General features: G+C 45.3%; 1 protein-coding gene across 1 annotated transcript in view; it reads right to left on the reverse strand.

Annotated features, from left to right (window-relative positions):
* Positions 1-21,053, reverse strand: part of tomm7 (translocase of outer mitochondrial membrane 7) — a 28,644-nt gene extending 7,591 nt beyond the window's left edge. Inside the window, exons 1-2 of the mRNA XM_033046241.1 lie at positions 20,867-21,053; positions 13,471-13,519 (exon numbers count right to left, since the gene is read on the reverse strand). Coding sequence (XP_032902132.1) covers positions 13,471-13,519; positions 20,867-20,969 — 152 coding nt within the window. The 5' untranslated portion in view covers positions 20,970-21,053. The remainder of the gene's footprint in view (positions 1-13,470; positions 13,520-20,866) is intronic.
* Between the last annotated feature and the right edge of the window lie 677 nt (positions 21,054-21,730).

Raw genomic sequence — 21,730 nt, forward strand, 5'->3', positions numbered from 1 at the left:
TATTGGTTCTAAAGCTTGCAAAAAAATGTCTATTGGTTCTAAAGCTAGCAAAAATGTCTATTGGTTCTAAAGCTTGCAAAAATTGTCTCTATTGATTCTAAAGCTTGCAAAAAAAGTCTATTGGCTCTAAAGCTTGCAAAAATATGTCTATAGATTCTAAAGCTGGCAAAAATATGTATTGGTTCTAAAGCTGGCAAAAATATGTCTATTGGTTCTAAAGCTTGCAAAAAAATGACTATTGGTTCTAAAGCTTGCAAAAAAAATGACTATTGGTTCTAAAGCTTGCAAAAAAAAATGACTATTGGTTCTAAAGCTTGCAAAAAGTGTCTCTATTGGTTCTAAAGCTTGCAAAAAATGTCTATTGGTTCTAAAGCTTGCAAAAAATGTCTATTGGTTCTAAAGCTGGCAAAAATATGTATTGGTTCTAAAATGGTTCATACTAGCGCTCCAGAACACCCCCCCCCCCCCAGGTTGGCTTGGCTTGGGTGTGTCTTGAAATTGAAAGGCACTACTTACTGCAAATGGTGGCATGAAGTTGAAAGGCACTACTTACTGCAAATGGTGGCTTGGGAGCTTTGGCTTGAAGTTGAAAGGCACTACTTACTGCAAATGGTGGCTTGGGTGTGGCTTGAAGTTGAAAGACACCACTTACTGCAAATGGTGGCATGAAGTTGAAAGGCACTACTTACTGCAAATGGTGGATTGGTTGCTTTGGCTTGAAGTTGAAAGGCACTATTACTGCAAATGGTGGCTTGGTTGCTTTGGCTTGAAGTTGAAAGGCACTACTTACTGCAAATGGTGGCTTGGGTGTGGCTTGAAGTTGAAAGGCACTACTTACTGCAAATGGGGGGCGTGGGTGCATTGGCTTGAAGTTCAAAGGCACTGCTTACTGCAAATGGTGGCTTGGGAGCTTTGGTTTGAAGTTGAAAGGCACTATTACTGCAAATGGTGGCTTGGTTGCTTTGGCTTGAAGTTGAAAGGCACTATTACTGCAAATGGTGGCTTGGTTGCTTTGGCTTGAAATTGAAAGGCACTACTTACTGCAAATGGTGGCTTGGGTGTGGCTTGAAGTTGAAAGACACCACTTACTGCAAATGATGGCTTGGGTGTGGCTTGAAGTTGAAAGACACCACCTACTGCAAATGGTGGCTTGGGAGCTTTGAAGTTGAAAGGCACTACTTACTGCAAATGATGGCTTGGGTGTGGCTTGAAGTTGAAAGACACCACTTACTGCAAATGGTGGCAAGAAGTTGAAAGGCACTACTTACTGCAAATGGAGGCTTGGGAGCTTTGGCTTGAAGTTGAAAGGCACTATTACTGCGAATGGGGTCGTGGATGCATTGGCTTGAAGTTGAAAGGCACTACTTACTGCAAATGGTGGCTTGGGTGTGGCTTGAAGTTGAAAGACACCACTTACTGCAAATGGTGGCTTGGGAGCTTTGAAGTTGAATGGCACAACGTACTGCAAATGATGGCTTGGTTGCTTTGGCTTGAAGTTGAAAGGCACTACTTACTGCAAATGGTGGCATGAAGTTGAAAGGCACTACTTACTGCAAATGGTGGCATGAAGTTGAAAGGCACTATTACTGCAAATGGTGGCTTGGTTGCTTCGGCTTGAAGTCGAAAGGCACTGTTACTGCAAATGGTGGCTTGGTTGCTTTGGCTTGAAGTTGAAAGGCACTAATACTGCAAATGGTGGATTGGGTGTGGCTTGAAGTTGAAAGACACCACTTACTGCAAATGGTGGCTTGGGAGCTTTGAAGTTGAATGGCACAACTTACTGCAAATGATGGCTTGGTTGCTTTGGCTTGAAGTTGAAAGGCACTACTTACTGCAAATGGTAGCTTGGGTGTGGCTTGAAGTTGAAAGACACCACTTACTGCAAATGGTGGCATGAAGTTGAAAGGCACTACTTACTGCAAATGGTGGCTTGGTTGCTTTGGCTTGAAGTTGAAAGGCACTACTTACTGCAAATGGTGGCTTGGGAGCTTTGGCTTGTAGTTGAAAGGCACTACTTACTGCAAATGGTGGCTTGGGTGTGGTTTGAAGTTGAAAGACACCACTTACTGCAAATGGTGGCTTGGATGCAACGGCTTGAAGTTAAAAGGCATAACTTACTGCAAATGGTGGCTTGGGTGTATTGGCTTGAAGTTCAAAGGCACCACTTACTGCAAATGGTGTCATGAAGTTGAAAGGCACTACTTACTGCAAATGGTGGCTTGGTTGCTTTGGCTTGAAGTTGAAAGGCACTACTTACTGCAAATGGTGGCATGGGAGCTTTGACGAAGTTGAAAGGCACTACTTACTGCAAATGGTGGCTTGGGTGTGGCTTGAAGTTGAAAGGCACTACTTACTGCAAATGATTGCTTGGGTGTGGCTTGGGTGTGGCTTGAAGTTGAAAGGCACTACTTACTGCAGATGGTGGCTTGGGTGCAATGGCTTGAAGTTAAAATGCATTACTTGGGTGCTTTGGCTTTAAGTTAAAAGGCACTACTGTAAATGCACTTACTTCCTGTTTGCACTGTATATTGATTTTAGATAAAACGCTACCACTTACGGCTGTGATTTTTGGCCATCTTACTCAGTCCCCCTCCGCTGAGCAGATGCAGAGAATTCTTCCCATCAATGAAAAATAAAAGTGTTATTAGTTTTTTTTTAAATGTTGAGAATCTCTCTCCTGTCAATCACTCCATGAAAGCCACGCCTTTTCCGGTGGGGGGGGAGGGGTTATAAAACCCGGAAATGTTGGTGTGGCTCAGTCTCTGCAAGATGAAGGAGGGAGAGGTCACGACTCGCTGTCTTTAGTGGTTTTGCACCCTACTTCAAATGGTATGAAACTGCACTTGAATTTGGTGGCCTTGCACCTTGCTAGAAGTGGTAAGAAACTACACTTGAATTTGGTGGCCTTATACCCTGCTTGAAATAGAATTTCAAGGATTAGCCGTGAGTCAACTACCAGCCCACCAGCCATGAGTGAGTGAGTTGCCAGCACAACAGGCTTGATTGACTGAGACGCCAGCCCAATAATCCATTTGGCGCACAATTTGCATACTAGCCCTCTGGAAACAAGTCCCTTCAGCCCACAACACCCATACTAGCGCTCCAGAAAGCCCCCCCCCCAACTGGCCACCAATATTAGAATTGGTGGAGAGGTGGAATATTGCGTTGGATGACCAGCCCTCCTGTGTGATGCTGGGACCCAACGGGTCCCACTTAGTCTAGTATTTTATAAAAACAGGAAAAAGAGCAGTGGGCCATTCAATTAATATGATCAAGGCTGATCATCCAAATTCGGCTTTCTCCTCTGTGACCTTGATCCCTCTAGGCATTAGAAAAAAAATGACTAAATAATTTGTGAATACATTCAATGATTTGACTTCAATTATATCCACATTAGGGAGGAAATTGTGCTGGGTAGACTGGTGGGACTGAAGGCCGATAAATCCCCAGGGCCTGATGTACCCCAGGGTACTTAAGGAAGTGGCTCCAGAAATCGTGGACGCATTGGTGATAATTTTCCAATGTTCTATAGATTCAGGATCAGTTCTTGTGGATTGGAGGGCACCTAATGTTATCCCACTTTTTAAGGAAGGCGGGAGAGAGAAAACAAAATTATAGACCAGTTAGCCTGACAACGTGGTGGGGAAGATGCTGGAGTCAATTATAAAAGATGAAATAGCGGCACGTTTGGATAGCAGTAACAGGATCGGTCTGGGTCAGCATGGATTTACGAAGGGGAAATCATGCTTGACTAATCTTCTGGAATTTTTTGAGGATGTAACTAGGAAAATGGACAAGGGAGAGCCAGTGGATGTATCTGGAGATTAGTGGGCAAAATTAGGGCACATGGTATTGGGGGTAGAGTGCTGTAATGGATAGAAAATTAGTTGGCAGACATGAAACAAAAGAGTAGGGATTAACGGGTCCCTTTCAGAATGGCAGGCAGTGATTAGTGAGGTACCGCAAGGCTCGGTGCTGGGACCGCAGCTATTTACAATATACATCAATGATTTAAATTAAGGGATTCAGTAACATTAGCAAATTTGCAGATGACACAAAGCTGGGTGGCAGTGTGAACTGTGAGGATGATGCTATGAGAATACAGGGTGACTTGGACAGGTTAGGTGAGTGGGCAGGTGCAGTTTAATGTTGATAAATGTTAAATTATTCACTTTGGTAGCAAAAACAGGAAGGCAGATTAGTCTCTAAATGGTGTCAAATTGGGAAAAGGGGAAGTACAACGGGATCTGGGGGTGTTTGTTCATCAGTCAATGAAAGTAAGCATGCAGGTACAGCAGGCAGTGAAGAAAACAAATGGCATGTTGGCCTTTATAACAAGAGGAGTTGAGTATAGAAGCAAAGAGGTCCTTCTACAGTTGTATAGAGCCCTAGTGAGACCATACCTGGAGTATTGTGTGTAGTTTAGGTCCCCTAATTTGAGGAAGGACAATCTTGCTATTGAGGGAGTGTAGCGTAGATTTACAAGATTAATTCCCAGGTTGGCGGGACTGTCATATGCTGAGAGAATGGAGCTGGTGGGCTTGTATACTCTAGAGTTTAGAAGGATGAGAGGGAATCTTATTGAAACATATAAGATTATTAAGGGTTTGGACATGCTAGAGGCAGGAAACATGTTCACCCTAATACAGTTGCAACATGACCTGCCAACTTATATACTCAAAGCACCAAACATTGAAGGCAAGCATTTTTCTTTACCAACCTATGGACTTGTTAGGCCACTATAGCTTTAATTTTGTCCAATAACCTTCAATGCAGAAAAGGCCTTCTGTAAATCTTTGAAACCACCAAATTGGAGAGTGAGCTTCAAGTATTTCACTTAAATAAGTATTCACTTGGCTCCTTAGGCTCCAACATTAAAGGTCCATAGCAGGACCACGGAAAAGGTGGATCACCTTCTATACCTTAAGAGACTCCTATCAGCAAAGGCATCTCCAAAGTATCAGCAGTCATTGTCTGCCTGAGGAAAAGATCACGATAACAAATCCAGCCACTAAACTAATGGTCGACTAGGCACCATCGATCGGTAAACATGTTTATATTTTGTAGACAGACTTAAACAGCAGAATCGCACATATATACATTTCTTGTTTAACTCTCATTTAACAAGCAACGTATGTAATAATAGCATAATCCTGTTATTATATCTATGCCATAGTAATAAGGGAAAGCAGTATTCAAGCCATTTTAATCCCTCTAGATAGAGTGCTCTCCATAATGTTTGGGACAAAGACCCGTCATTTATATATTTGCCTCTGTACTCCACAATTTGAGATTTGTAATAGAAATAAAAAATCACATGTGTTTAAAGTGCACATTGTCAGATTTTATTAAAGGGTATCTTTATACATTTTGGTTTCAACCATGTAGAAATTACAGCTGTGTTTATACATAGTCCCCCATTTCAGGGCACCATAATATTTGGGACACATGGCTTCACAAGCGTTTGTAATTGCTCAGGTGCGTTTAATTGCCTCCATAATGGTATAAGAGAGCTCTCAGCACCTAGTCTTTCCTCCAGTCTTTCCATCACCTTTGAAAACTTTTATTGCTGTTTATCAACATGAGGACCAAAGTTGTGCCAATGAAAGTCAAAGAAGCCATTATGAGACTGAGAAACAAGAATAAAACTGTTAGAGACATCAGCCAAACCTTAGGCTTACCAAAATCAACTGTTTGGAACATCATTAAGAAGAAAGGAAGCACTGGTGAGCTTACCAATCGCAAAAGGGACTGGCAGGCCAAGGAAGACCTCCACAGCTGATGACAGAAGAATTATAGACAATAGACAATAGATAATAGGTGCAGGAGTAGGCCACATTGATTCAATGTGATCATGGCTGATCATCCCCAATCAGTACCCCATTCCTGCCTTCTCCCCATATCCCCTAACTCTGCAATTTTTAAGAGCCCTATCTAGATCTTTCTTGAAAGCATCCAGAGAACCTGCCTCCACCGCCCTCTGAGGCAGAGAATTCCACAGACTCACCACTCTCTGTGAGAAAGTGTTTCCTCGTCTCCGTTCTAAATGGCTTACTCCTTATTCTTAAACTGTGGCTCCTGGTTCTGGACTTCCCCCAACACCGGGAACACGTTTCCTGCCTCTAGTGTGTCCAAGCCCTTGACAATCTTATATGTTTCAATGAGATCCCTTCTCATCCTTCTAAACTCCAGAGTGTACAAGCCCAGCTGCTCCATTCTCTCAGCATATAACAGTCCCTGTAATTCTCTCTATAATAAAGAAAAAAGCCCAAACACCTGCCGACAGATCAGAAACACTCTTCAGGAGTCAGGTGTGATTTGTCAATGACCACTGTCTGCATAAGACTTCATGAACAGAAATACAGAGGCTACACTGCAAGATGCAAACCACTGGTTAGCCGCAAAAAATAGGATGACTAGATTACAGTTTGCCAAGAAGTACTTAAAAGAGCAACCACACTTCTGGAAAAAGGTCTTGTGGACAGATGAGATGAAGATTAACTTATATCAGAGTGATGGCACGGGGAAGGTATGGAGGAGAGAAGGAACTGCCCAACATCCAAAGCATACCACCTCATCTATGAAACATCGTGGTGGGAGTGTTATGGCCTGGGCATGTATGGCTGCTGAAGGTACTGGCTCACTTATCTTCATTGATGATACAACTGCTGATGGTAGTAGCATAATGAATTCTGAAGTGTATAGACACATCCTATCTGCTCAATTTCAAACAAATGCCTCAAAACATTGTCCGGCAGTTCATTCTACAGCAAGGCAATGATCCCAAACATAACTGTATTGCATACAGTTTTGGTCTCCTAATCTGAGGAAAGACATTCTTGCCATAGAGGGAGTACAGAGAAGGTTCACCAGACTGATTCCTGGGATGTCAGGACTTTCATATGAAGAAAGACTGGATAGACTCTTGTGGCTAAAGGGATCAGGGGTTATGGATAGAAGGCAGGTACAGGATACCGAGTTGGATGATCAGCCACGATCATATTGAATGGTGGTGCAGGCTCGAAGGGCCGAATGGCCACTCCTGCACCTATTTTCTATGTTTCTATACTGCTGAAGCAACAAAGGAATTTTTTAAAGCTAAAAAATGGTAAATTCTTGAGTGGCCAAGTCAATCACCCGATCTGAACCCAATTGACCATGCCTTTTACATGCTGAAGAGAAAACTGAAGAGGACCAGCCCCCAAAACAAGCATAAGCTAAAGATGGCTGCAAAACAGGCCTGGCAGAGCATCACCAGGGAAGACACCCATCAATTGGTGATGTCCATGAATCTCAGACTTCAAGCAGTCATTGCATGCAAAAGATATGCAACAAAATACTTAACATGACTACTTTTCATTTACATGACATTGCTGTGTCCCCAACATTATGGTGCCCTGAAATTAGGGTCTATGTATAAACACTGCTGTAATTTTTACAAGGTGAAATCAAAATGTATAAAATTGCCCTTTATTAAAATCTGACAATGTGCATTTTACCCACATGTGATTTTTTTTCTATTACAAATCTCAAATTGTGGAGTACAGAGGCAAATAAGTAAATGATGGGTCTTTGTCCTAAACATTATGGAGGGCACTGTCACTTTCCTGTTACATTTAACAAGCATGATATTCACCTCCAGAAATAATGTAGGAAGTATTGGCGGGGGTCCAGGAGGTTGGCTAGGCCCCCGGTGGGGTCCGGGGGCAGCGCCCCCTGAAGCTCCTGCATTTTCAATAAATTGAAAGTGATTCTCAAAATTTCTGCTGGTAGTTGACATAACAGAAGCTTAGATTTTTTCTAACACATAAGCAGTAAAATAACCCCCAAAAGATATATACAGTGGCTTGCAAAAGTATTCATACCCCTTGAACTTTTCCACATTTTGTCACGTTACAACCACAAACGTAAATGTATTTTATTGGGATTTTATGTGATAGACCAACACAAAGTGGCGCATAATTGTGAAGTGGAAGGAAAATGATACATGGTTTTCAATTTTTTTTACAAATAAAAAACTGAAAAGTGTGGCGTGCAAAAGTATTCAGCCCCCTTTACTCTGATACCCCTAAATGAAATCCAGTGCAACCAGAAGTCACCTAATTAGTAAATAGAGTCCACTTGTGTGTAATCTAATCTCAGTATAAATACAGCTGCTCTGTGAAGGCCTCAGAGGTTTGTTAGAGAACATTAGTGAACAAACAGCATCATGAAGCCCAAGGAACACACCAGACAGGTCAGGGATAAAGTTGTGGAGAAGTTTAAAGCAGGGTTAGGTTATAAAAAAATATCCCAAGCTTTGAACATCTCACGGAGCACTGTTCAATCCATCATAAGCTCTGATCATAAGCTTATACGGTTCACCATCCCTTCCGTAATCTAAAATCCATTGATTCCCACCATCTCTCTGACCTGCTCTCCACCACTCTCCCCCTGGACTCAACCCCCATCTCACCTGATGATCTCACAAACCATCTCAACTCCACCTTGTCTACCTCCCTCAACACTCTGGCCCCCCTCAAAACAAGGACCGTAACTTTCAACACAACTTCACCCTGGTACACACCTGCACTTCGTAAACTGAAACAGACTGGTCGCCAACTCGAACGACTTATAAAGAAATCATCTCTCACAGTCCACCTTGAAGCTTACAAACTCCACCTCACTGACTACAAAGATGCTCTCATTGCTGCAAAATCTGCCTACCTCTCCTCCATATTCACCGATCCCTGCCTAAACCACAGAACCCACTTCTCCACAGTGGGCAACCTCCTCAAGCCTCGAGCCAACACTCTCCCTACCTCTACTCCGGTTCTCTGCAACTCATTCCTCCACTTTTTCGCTGATAAAATCAGCACCATCTATCAATCTTTATCCCCTGTACCCGACTCCCCAGCATCTACTCCACCACCTACCAAGGCCCCTCCTTTCAACATCTCCACTGACCTCCTTACCCCTCCTCCACACTGCTTCCTCTCCCAGTTTGACCTGGTCACCCCTATTGAAATCTCCAAACTCATCAGCTCTTCCAAACCCACTACCTGCTCCCTCGACCCTCTCCCCACTCCCCTGTTGAAGTCCTGCCTCCCCGTTCTCTGCCCCTACCTCACTAATCTCTTCAACTCCTCATTGGCCCAAGGAATTGTCCCCTCCGCTTTCAAAACTGCTGCCGTTACACCAATCTTAAAGAAACCTGGTCTTGATCCCTCCTCTCTCATTAACTACCGCCCAATCTCAAACCTCCCCTTTCTTTCAAAAACCCTGGAGCGTATCGTTGCGTCGCAACTTCATTCCCACCTCCTTGCGTATAACCTACTTGAACCCCTCCAATCTGGCTTTCGCCCCCTCCATAGCACAGAAACTGCTCTCCTCAAAGTCCTCAACGACCTCCTCACCTCTGCTGACACTGGTTCCCTCAACATCCTCATCCTCCTCGACCTGAGCGCAGCCTTCGATACAGTGAACCATAACATCCTGCTCATCAGACTCAAAGACCTCGGCATTGAAGGCTCTGCACTCAGCTGGCTCCGTTCCTACCTTTCCAACAGATCCCACTTCATCTCTCTCCACAACCACACCTCTGCTACAGCCGGTCACTCAAGGCGTTCCCCAAGGCTCCGTACTCGGCCCCCTCCTCTTCATCATCTACATCCTCCCCCTTGGTCAGATACTCCGCCACTTCAATCTGGACTTCCACTGTTACGCTGATGACACCCAGATTTACCTTGGCACCAAATCCCCCACAACCCCCCCCCTCTCCCATATCAACTCCTGTTTGTCAGCTATAAAAACCTGGATGCAACAAAATTTCCTCAAACTCAACAGCGATACGACAGAATTCCTCCTCATAGGCTCCAAAGCCACACTCAGCAAAATCAATAACCCCACTCTCACCATCGACGGCACCACTGTCTCCCCATCTCCCCAGGCCCGCAACCTTGGCGTGATCTTTGATTCCACCCTCTCCCTTGAGCCTCACATCCGCCATGTCATTAAAACCTCCTTCTTTCATCTCCACAACATCGCCAAACTCAGACCCTCTCTCACCGCCCGCTGCTGAAAGACTCATCCATGCCTTCATCTCCTCCCGACTGGACTATTGCAACTCACTTCTCCTTGGCATCAGCTCCACCTACATCAACCGACTCCAACTGGTCCAGAACGCAGCCGCCCGACTCATCACCCACACCCAATCCTGGCATCACACCACTCCAGTCCTCAAAAAACTTCACTGGCTTCCCATCTCCCACCGGATCACCTACAAAATCCTGGTCCTCACCTACAAAGCCCTCCACCATCTGGGCCCCCCATATCTCACTGACCTCCTCTCCCCCTACCAACCCTCACGGTCCCTCAGATCCACATCAGCCGGTCTCCTCTCCATCCACAAGTCCAACCTCCGCAGTTTTGGGGACAGAGCCTTCTCCAGGGCAGCTCCCAGGCTCTGGAACTCCCTCCCCTAACTGATCCGCAATTCCGTGTCCCTCACCATCTTCCAGTCCCGCCTCAAGACCCATCTCTTCACCTCTGCCTATCCTTAGCCCCACGTCCCCGTCTCTTTTCATCTGTGCATAATTGCCTCATACTGTGTTTTGTATTGAATTCTGTCTTTACTTTGTGTACTAGTCATGTCTCTACTATTTATTTCATTCCCTTACATGTTTTTCCTCTACATACTCAATTTTTGTAAGGTGTCCTTGAGACTCTTGAAAGGCGCCCATAAATAAAATTTATTATTATTATTATTATCATCCGAAAATGGAAAGAGTATGGCACAACTGCAAACCTACCAAGACATGGCCGTCCACCTAAACTGACAGGCCGGGCAAGGAGAGCATTGATCAGAGAAGCAGCCAAGCAGTCTTGGTAACTCTGGAGGAGCTGCAGAGATCCGCAGCTCAGGTGGGAGAATCTGTCCACAGGACAACTATTAGTCGTGCACTCCACGAATCGGGCCTTTATGGAAGAGTGGCAAGAAGAAAGCCATTGTTGAAAGAAAGCCATAAGAAGTCCAGTTTGCAGTTTGCCACAAGCCATGTGGGGGACACAGCAAACATGTGGAGGAAGGTGCTCTGGTCAGATGAGGCCAAAATTGAAGTTTTTGGCCTAAATGCAAAACTCTATGTGTGGTGGAAAACTACACTGCACATCACCCTGAACACACCATCCCCACTGTGAAACATGATGGTGGCAGCATCATGCTGTGGGGATGCTTTTCTTCAGCAGGGACAGGGAAGCTGGTCAGAGTTGATGGGAAGATGGATGGAGCCAAATACAGGGCAATCTTGGAAGAAAACCTGTTAAGAGTCTGCAAAAGGCTTGAGACTGGGGCAGAGGGTTCACCTTCCAGCAGGACAACGACCCTAAACATACAGCCAGAGCTACAATGGAATGGTTTAGATCAAAGCATATTCATGTAGCCAGTCAAAGTCCAGACCTAAATCCAATTGAGAATCTCTGGCAAGACTTGAAAATTGCTGTTCACAGACGCTCTCCATCCAATCTGACCGAGCTTGAGCTATTTTGCAAAGAAGAATGGGCAAAAATTTCAGTCTCTAGATGTGCAAAGCTGGTAGAGACATACCCCAAAAGACTTGCAGCTGTAATTGCAGCGAAAGGTGGTTCTACAAAGTATTGACTCAGGGGGGCTGAATACTTTTGCACGCCACACTTTTCAGTTTTTATTTGTAAAAAAATTTGAAAACCATGTATCATTTTCCTTCCACTTCACAATTATGCACCACTTTGTGTTGGTCTATCACATAAAATCCCAATAAAATACATTTACGTTTGTGATTGTAACGTGACAAAATGTGGAAAAGTTCAAGGGGTATGAAAACTTTTGCAAGCCACTGTATTTCATGAAAGACAATAGACAATAGGTGCAGGAGTATGCCACCCGGCCCTTCGAGCCAGCACCGCCATTCACTATGATCATGGCTGATCATCCACAATCAGTACCTTATTCTTGCCTTCTCCCTATAACCCTTGACTATGCTATCTTTAAGAGCTCTATCTAACTCTTAAATGTTAAACATGTTCAATCCCTTAATAATCTTATGTTTCAATAAATGGCTTCATACAGTGAAAAAAATCTTTACAAAAAATGTTACCTGAAATGTCTCTTTGCCTAGCACTGAGATGAGAAAAAACTTTTTCACCGAGTTGTGAATTTGTAGAATTCTCTGCCACAGAAGGCAGTGGTCTCGTCTCCTTCAGCAGCACCTCGGTCTCCCTTCCTGAGCTCAGACACCTGCTTCTCCTCACCTCACCTACGCTCACATCCTCATCTACACGTCGACTAATCCCCTCGCCATGACGATACCTCACTACCAAACTTTTACTCGCACCTAAACCTTGCCTCGACTAAACCGTACCTCGCTAAACCTCTCCCCTCAAATAAACCTTACCTCACACCTTAACCCCAGCTCAACTTAACTAAACCTACCGCCTCACGACTAAACTCCACCTCGCACCTAATCCGCGCCTCGACTAATCGTCGCATCTCTCCCGTTACTTATAGCCCCACCTCCCCGGCCGTTGGCGACGCCTTACGTGAGCGGAACGGCTCCAACCAGGGGGCGGGACTGAGCATGGAGAGCGGCGCAGGCGCATTACCTGAGAGCCGGTGGAAGGGGAGCACTTGCTCTGACGTTGACGTCGAGCCCAAACCCCGCCCCACCCGCGGCGGCCGCAGCCCCTCCCCAGCTGAGCTGGAGACAGGTGGGGATTATGTGTGAGGTGGAGATTAGTCGTGAGGTGGGAGGTTTAGTGAGTTGAGGTTTAAGTGAGAGGTGAAGTTTAGTCGAGGCGAAATTTCGTAGTGGGGTGTGAAGTTTAGTTGAGGAGAGGTTTAGTCGAATCGAGGGGTTTAGTCGAGGTGAAAAATCTGATTAATTTCTAGGAAACCAACCAAAAAAATCGGAATTCCGATTTAAATCGGAAGAATATCATGCCTGATTTAAGGATAAATGGACATGCATTCCAAAGTCACTTGGTTTTCCACATTTCTCAATATCCTTCAACTTAATATATATTCCTGTTAACCACATGACCAATTTTTGTTGCATCTGCATTTAAGAAAAATCTTAATAATGTATATGGTAGAAAAAGGTATAAGACTGATGGAGATTAAGAGAAGAGACAACCTGCTGGTTCAAGTGACACTTTTTAATGTGCTTTGGACCCAAAATAAAAGCAGCGTGTAAATGTAGCAATTTATTTGTTAAAATCAAATGTATGGGGAAGAAGCAAAAAATAAATATCTGACGTGGAGCACACAAAAATTAAAAACAATTCTTGCAGCATGATCCTACAGTGAATGTATCTGTACCTTTGCTGAAACATTGGCATTAAGAGTTTAGAAACATAATGTAATGAGAACTACAAACAAACAATTGACCACACCAAAACAGAACATGCAACAAAAAAGTGTTCCTTCAAATGATCATTACAATTTCAGGTGTTTACCTTAGAAGATTGGGTTCTGGCATGCCTGGATCCCCACCTCTTCTAAAACCTGAAAGAAAACAAAATATGTATAATATATACCTAACGCCAATATTAAAATCACTTGAAAACAGAATTAGAATTTAGATTTTGAAAGGTGGGGAGAGAACACAAATGGAAATGCCCCGTTCCCACCTAGCAGAAAATGTCGACCAACACAGAGCAGCTGGCAAATCCATACCCACATATCAATATTACATTAACGACTACATCAGTCTACATGGAGTCTGCCATGATGCTACACGGGTGACTGCATCGGGGCTACCTCCTGCACCCATGCAGAGCACCTGTCCTTCTACCTCTTCCCTCGACTCTATCCAGGGTCTCCGATAGTGGTGAGATAGCTTCACGCACCACCTCCAATCTACTGTATCCTTTGCTCTCTGTGTGGGCTCCTATATATCGGTGAGATCAAGCACAGACTGGGCTATGGTTTAGCTGAACACATGCTCAGGCATAATGCCTTGGCCCAGGTGATCTACCAGTTTCCAAAAATAATTTAACCCCCCTCTTCCAATCCCATACTGACATTTCTGTCCTGGGCCTCCTCCAGTCAGTGTGAGGCCAAACACAAATTGGAGGGACAGCACCTCATATTTTACCTGGGCAGCTTACTACCCAGCAGTATGAATGGTGATTTCTCTACTTTTAAGTAACCCCTGCATTTCCTCTCTCTCCCCTCCCTAGTCGTCCTACGTTCCACCGTTCGCATCCTTTTATGTCTTCATTATCACCTCTTGCCCAGCCAACAATGATCATCAGTTGCCAACAGTGCTTTGTTCTAGCCTTTTCTTACCTCCAATTCGCTCCCCTCTACTTTCAGTCTGAAGGGTCCCAACCCAAAACGTCATCCATCCTTTCTCCAATGCTGCCTGACCCACTGAGTAACTGAGTTACTTCAGCACTATAAACCAGCATCTGCAGTTTCTTTCTACACAATTAAGATGGGATCAAGTATCCCTGGAGGAGTTTCTAGAACTGAAGAGCAAACTAAAAAAGAAGATCAGGGGCAAAAAGGGGTCAGGAGATAGCTCTGGCAGATAGCATTCAGGATAATCCCAAGAGATAGATATATACGTACATAAAATGAAAAAGGGTAAAGAGAGAGAGTGGAACCCCTCAAGAATGAAAGCGGTCAACTCTGTGTGGAGCCACAGAAGACTGGCAAGGTCCTCAACGAGTATTTCTGCTCTGTTTTACCATGGAGAAAGACACAAGGACTGGGGAACACGGGGGCAGTCTTGAGCAAAGATTCTATAGCAAGCAAGATAGCCCAACTCGACGAAAAAGACGTAGTACGGTCATGGGCAGATTCATGGGTAATTTTCGGCCCCATTTCCGTAACCGGCTTCCATCTCCACACCAAAGATCCCATAGCGGAGCAAAAATACTAGTGCGGAGATGGAGGCCGGTTACGGAAACATCCTCGTAAAAATAAAAGTTATTTGGTAAAAATTTTCACCTCATTTTCAGAATTATAATTTATTAACACAAACTGTTCCCCCACAACGTTGATTACACTGCAAGTCGGGTCGGGTTACTGAAATGGATGAAAAAAAAGCCCATGTTCCGCTCCGTTGCGTACTACACGTACGCCCATTGCATTTAGCAGGAGTGGTCTATCTTACTCCGCTATAGGATCTTTGGTCTTGAGAGCAGTCAGTATTACGGTCAAAGAGGTGCTGAAGGTTCTGACATGTATGAAAGTAGATACATTTCTCGGCCTGATCTAATATATCCGAGGACACTGCGGGAGATTGCAGGTGCACTGGCTGAGATTTACGAGTCGTCATTAAAGACAGGTGAGGTGCTGTAAGGTGGCAAATGTTGTGCCTCTATTCAAGAAGGGCTGCAGGGAAAAGCTAGGGGATGACAGGCCAGTGAGCCTAACATCTGTGGATGGAAATATTCTAAGGGATAAAACTACATTTAAATGGACAATGCATTTAGATGAACATGGGCCGATTAGGGATAGCCAACATGGTTTTGTACGTGGGAGATCTTGTCTCACAAATCTGCGTTTTTTTTTAACATGTGAGCAAAAAGATTAAAAAGGACAGAGCTGCAGACGTATATATAGATTTCAGCAAAAACAAATACGTCCTCCTCAGCTTTCAAATGCTTGTACATACATACGAGCATTTGGGAGACCAGCGGTTTGGATTTGCCAGCCTTTGCAAAGTTGTAGGCATCTTCTGTCACGTGGGAACAATGTTCGCAGCTGCAATTCTAACTTGCAAACTGCATTTACCATATTTCCCGGTGTAATGTATATAATGTAAATGGTGTTACATTATATACATGGGTGAGTGGGCAAATGTTTGGCAGATGCAGTATAATGTGGATAAATGTGAGGTTATCCATTTTGGTGGCAAAAACAGGAAAGCAGACTATTATCTAAGTGGTGGCCGACTAGGAAAAGGGGAGATGCAGCGAGACCTGGGTGTCATGGTACACCAGTCATTGAAAGTAGGCATGCAGGTGCAGCAGGCAGTGAAGAAAGCGAATGGTATGTTAGCTTTCATAGCAAAAGGATTTGAGTATAGGAGCAGGGACGTTCTACTGCAGTTGTACAGGGTCTTGGTGAGACCACACCTGGAGTATTGCGTACAGTTTTGGTCTCCAAATCTGAGGAAGGACATTATTGCCATAGAGGGAGTGCAGAGAAGGTTCACCAGACTGATTCCTGAGATGTCAGGACTGTCTTATGAAGAAAGACTGGATAGACTTGGTTTATACTCTCTAGAATTTAGGAGATTGAGAGGGGATCTTATAGAAACTTATAAAATTCTTAAGGGGTTGGACAGGCTAGATGCAGGAAGATTGCTCCCAGGACAAGGGGTCACAGCTTAAGGATAAGGGGGAAATCCTTTAAAACCGAGATGAGAAGAACTTTTTTCACAGAGAGTGGTGAATCTCTGGAACTCTCTGCCACAGAGGGTAGTCGAGGCCAGTTCATTGGCTATATTTAAGAGGGAGTTAGATGTGGCCCTTGTGGCTAAGGGGATCAGAGGGTATGGAGAGAAGGCAGGTACGGGATACTGAGTTGGATGATCAGCCATGATCATATTGAATGGCGGTGCAGGCTCGAAGGGCCGAATGGCCTACTCCTGCACCTAATTTCTATGTTTCAATGTTACCTGCCTCCAAGTTAAAGGGGGAGCAGTGTGATGTGTGTAATATAATTAGCATATGTTATGTCTTGTGCGAGGGGACGCATGCGCTAGGGGAGACTCAAGGTGGCGTCCTGCAATAAAGAAGCTTGTTAGTTTACTCCTGTATCTGAGAGTTCTTTTGAGTCAGTTCCAAGCATCCAAATACACTACACCCGGCAATGAAGACGCACCTGCGTCGAAGACGCACCCCCATTTTGAGTTGCTAAATTTTGGGACTAGCTGCAGTTCCCAGGTCGCCTGCGAGCCCCAGGACTAGCTGCAGTTCCCAGGTCGCCTGCCCCAGGACTGGCTGTAGCGCCCAGGTCGCCTGCGAGCCCCGGGACTAGCTGCAGTTCCCAGGTCGCCTGCGAGCCCCAGGACTGGCTGTAGCGCCCAGGTCGTTTGAGAGCCCGGGACTAGCTGCAGTTCCCAAGTCGCCTGCCACAGGACTGGCTGTAGAGCCCAGGTCGCCTGCGAGCCCCGGGTCTAGCTGCAGTTCCCAACGGCCGCTCCAGCCACCCAAGCTACTGAATGAGTTGCTGGCATGATCCCCGACACCCTCCTTCTCAATGCTCCTGCCGTGTTGACTCGGGCCAGACTCCCCACATGCTGTGGAAGGAATTCTCCCCCCCCCCCTCCCCCAGTGGTGCTGTCCTTTTACAGTCGATGTACTGAGGGATAGCCAAGTCTATCATGATTAGAGGGAGAGCATGTGAATTCCACACCCACTATCCGCACAAGTCATTTCACCCATCTACAACAGAACTATAAAAGGTATGTTCCTAAAACAGCTCATAAAAATCTCAGAGCAACACTTTATGTCTCAAGGTCAATTCACACTGAAGACAGATAAAATCCAGAAGAAACAAAGAAATAGCAAACATAATCTCCACACCCTTGAAGCCTGCTCCATTATTCATCTAAATCTTGGCTGATCTTCAATCTCAACAAGATATCCGTGCAAACCCTGGTCCCTTTGGTCACTTAATGCTCAGAAACCTATAGACCTCTGTTTTGAATGAACTGAATGACCGAGCATCCACGACCCTCCAAATTGCCAGTGATCATTTGATAGAAATAATTGTCTTGTTGTATCATTCATTAACAAGAAATATTCATCTACAATTCTCTCCAGGACGAAAGGCAACACCAGAAATTTGTCATTTCCATTTACTGCACACAGGTAATAATCAATGACAGCCAAAAGACAGTAGCATCAAAGGGGCAGTTCTCCCTGGTATGACCATTGACATCGTAAAATGCCTGCATGAAAGGAATTGCATGAAAGGAATGAAGATAATAGTCCATCATTTAAAAACTAAAATCAAAACATATGCTAATTGACCAATTTTCTAAAGAACCACTTCTAATACCAAGAAAAATAGGACTAACAAACAACATTGTAAATTTGGTATATTGAAAATAGATGATCTCAGAACTTCAAAATTTTACTCAGTTACGAATTAATTTCATATCATCCCAAAGATAGCCACAAGACTTTGTCCCATTTATAGAAACATAGAAAATAGGTGCAGGAGTAGGCCATTCGGCCCCTCGAGCCTGCACCGCCATTCAATATGATCATGGCTGATCATCCAACTCAGTATCCTGTACCTGCCTTCTCTCCATACCCCCTGATCCCTTTAGCCACAAGTGCCACATCTAACTCCCTCTTAAATATAGCCAATGAACTGGCCGCAACCACCTTCTGTGGCAGAGAATTCCAGAGATTCACCACTCTCTGTGTGAAAAATGTTTTCCTCATCTCGGTCCTAAAAGATTTCCCCCTTATCCTTAAACTGTGACCCCTTGTTCTGGACTTCCCCAACATCGGGAACAATCTTCCTGCATCTAGCCTGTCCAACCCCTTAAGAATTTTGTAAGTTTCTATAAGATCCCCCCTCAATCTTCTAAATTCTAGCGAGTACAAACCGAGTCTATCCAGTCTTTCTTCATATGAAAGTCCTGACATCCCAGGAATCAGTCTGATGAACCTTCTCTGTACTCCCTCTATGGCAAGAATGTCTTTCCTCAGATTAGGAGACCAAAACTGTACGCAATACTCCAGGTGCGGTCTCACCAAGACCCTGTACAACTGCAGTAGAACCTCCCTGCTCCTATACTCAAATCCTTTTGCTATGAATGCTAACATACCATTCGCCTTCTTCACTGCCTGCTGCACCTGCATGCCTACTTTTAACGACTGGTGTACCATGACACCCAGGTCTCGTTGCATCTCCCCGTTTCCTAATCGGCCACCATTCAGATAATAGTCTACTTTCCTGTTTTTGCCACCAAAGTGGATAACCTCACATTTATCCACATAGACTCCTTACTCATTGTGTTTGTGCTTTCTTAAAAATCTCGTGGGATCTGAAACATTGCCTACTTTTCATTTCACAAATGGTGCCTGATCTTCTGAGTGTTTCCAGCATTTCCTGTTTTACACCTGTTTATAAAGTTGTATCTTCTTCCCATATGCTTTAATATAAAAGCTCACAAACTAAACACTACTCTTAGCTGGAGAATATGCAAATCTCATATCTAACACCACATTACATTTCATCATTTAGCACATAGAAATTGTACGTGGACAGGAAAGAGCCAATGTGAACAATCTCTCTCTTCAGCTTGAATGTACATCCATGAGTAACTAAATGATACATTACTTTCAATTGTGAATTAATCTAGATAAAGATATCTCTATTTTGTGACAGTAGACAACTAAGATGACAAACTCAGATTCTGTCTAAATATTGCAACCATCTTGTTTTATACAAGTGGCTCCTCCAATTGCAGTAGAAATGCAATTACCACATCACGTTAGATGGTTCCTTAATATACCACAAACCACAAGTCATAAGAAAATGACATAAGTGGAAGTAAAGATAGGAGTTTGTTATTTTACAAATTGCTCAAACTGATCCACCGGATGAGTCAGATCCTCTAAATATTCTGAATATCTCATACTTTGCTATGACATAGATTTGATGAACCAAATAGCTTTCACCCATGCTGTTTCCGAGAACAATCCCAATGACTATATCCCCCATGTATTTTCATTGTAATCTATATAATTGCATGTACTCAACACGGTTCTCCTACCCTCATCCAATACCTATATTAGGGATATTTTCCAGTAATCTATTAACCTACTAACCGGCACACAGAAGAAAATTAGGCACTTGGGAGAGATCTATATGGTCATAGGTAAAACACATGACCTCTACTTTCACAGCTACTATCTGTTTCCTTATTTTGCCACCTAATTACAACACACTTGATTTATAAAACAGGTAACATAGAAAATAGGTGCAGGAGTAGGCCATTCAGCCCTTCGAGCCAGCACCACCATTTAATGTGATCATGGCTGATCATCCACAATATCCCTTGATTCCTCGAGCCCCATCTAACTCTCTTTTGAATGCACCCAGTGAATCGGCCTCCACTGACTTCTAAGGCGGAGAATTCCACAACTCTCTGGGTGAAATAGTTTTCCCTCATCTCAGTTCTAAATGGCCTACCCCTTATTCTTAAACTGTGGCCCCTGGTTCTGGACTCCCCCAACATCGGGAACATGTTTCCTGCATCTAGCATGTTCAATCCCTAAAGATTGGACAAGCTGAATGCAATCCAGTGATTGTTCTCCCTCTATGACACGTATATTCTTGGATAAAGACACCAAACCTGTACGCAATATTACAGGTGTGGTCTCATAGCGACCCGGCATCCCAGTGATGTGGGGTCACGTGCTCCCGGTGGAGGGGTCGCAGGGTCACGTGCTCCAGGTGGAGGGGTCGTGGGGTCACGTGCTCCAGGTGGAGGGGTCGTGGGGTCACGTGCTCCAGGTGAGGGATGTGGGGTCACGTGCTCCAGGTGGAGGGGTCGCGGGGTCACGTGCTCCAGGTGGAGGGGTCGCGGGGTCACGTGCTCCAGGTGGAGGGGTCGTGGGGTCACGTGCTCCAGGTGGAGGGGTCGTGGGGTCACGTGCTCCAGGTGGAGGGGTCGTGGGGTCACGTGCTCCAGGTGAGGGATGTGGGGTCACGTGCTCCAGGTGGAGGGGTCGCGGGGTCACGTGCTCCAGGTGGAGGGGTCGTGGGGTCACGTGCTCCAGGTGGAGGGGTCGCGGGGTCACGGACGCCCAACGCGCGCTCTCTTCATCGGCACCGCGAGGTCAAACGGCGGCCGCCGCCGATACTGACCCAGGTAAAGCACCGTCGGGATGAAGCCCCAGCGGATGGCGAACTGTGTGCAGCGGAACACTTGTTGCAGCCGCCATTTGCTGTCTTTGCTCATCCTGACCATCCTCGCGCGCTCCGCCGGCACCGGGCGCCCGCAGCACACACGCCGGAAACCGAGGGGCGGCTTCCGCTGAGCAGAGCGCCACCTACAGGCCTGGATGCAGGCGGGCTGTGACGCCACCTACAGGCCGGCCCGGCGGCTGCGGCGCCACCTACAGGCCGGCCCGGCGGCTGTGGCGCCACCTACAGGCCGGCCCGGCGGCTGTGGCGCCACCTACAGGCCGGCCCGGCGGCTGCGGCGCCACCTACAGGTCGGTCAGGCGGCAAGAAAGCAGGGAACCCTTGCTTGGACACTCCCCACCAAAGATACTAGAGGAGCAAGATAGACCATCAAATGTATATACGTGTGTGCATCATATACAGCATCCCTCTTCTCATCAGAACTGCCCCCTCCATCAACTACTTTAAGTCTAAACTTATTTCTACTCACAAGCGTTTCATGAGGTCCTCTGAGCGAGCGCTTTATGTATGTATTTATGTACATATTCTTGGTATGTATATATTCTTGGTATCTGCTGTGTGCTGATCTTCACAGAGACCTGGCTCAGCGCGCTGGTTCCCGGTGGGACTGTGGACCTGACCAACCGGTCACTGCATCGTGCTGATAGAACAAAGGACTCTGGTAAGAGCAAGGGTGGCGGGCTCTGCATCTACATCAACAATGACTGGTGTACCAACCACACTGCAATAGAGAGCTACTGTTCCCCTGACCTGGAATACCTACTGCTTAAATGTAGACCGTTTTACCTGCCTCGGGAGTTTACT

The sequence above is a fragment of the Amblyraja radiata genome, chromosome 2 (genome assembly GCF_010909765.2).
Source record: "Amblyraja radiata isolate CabotCenter1 chromosome 2, sAmbRad1.1.pri, whole genome shotgun sequence".
Taxonomy (NCBI): Eukaryota; Metazoa; Chordata; class Chondrichthyes; order Rajiformes; family Rajidae; genus Amblyraja; species Amblyraja radiata.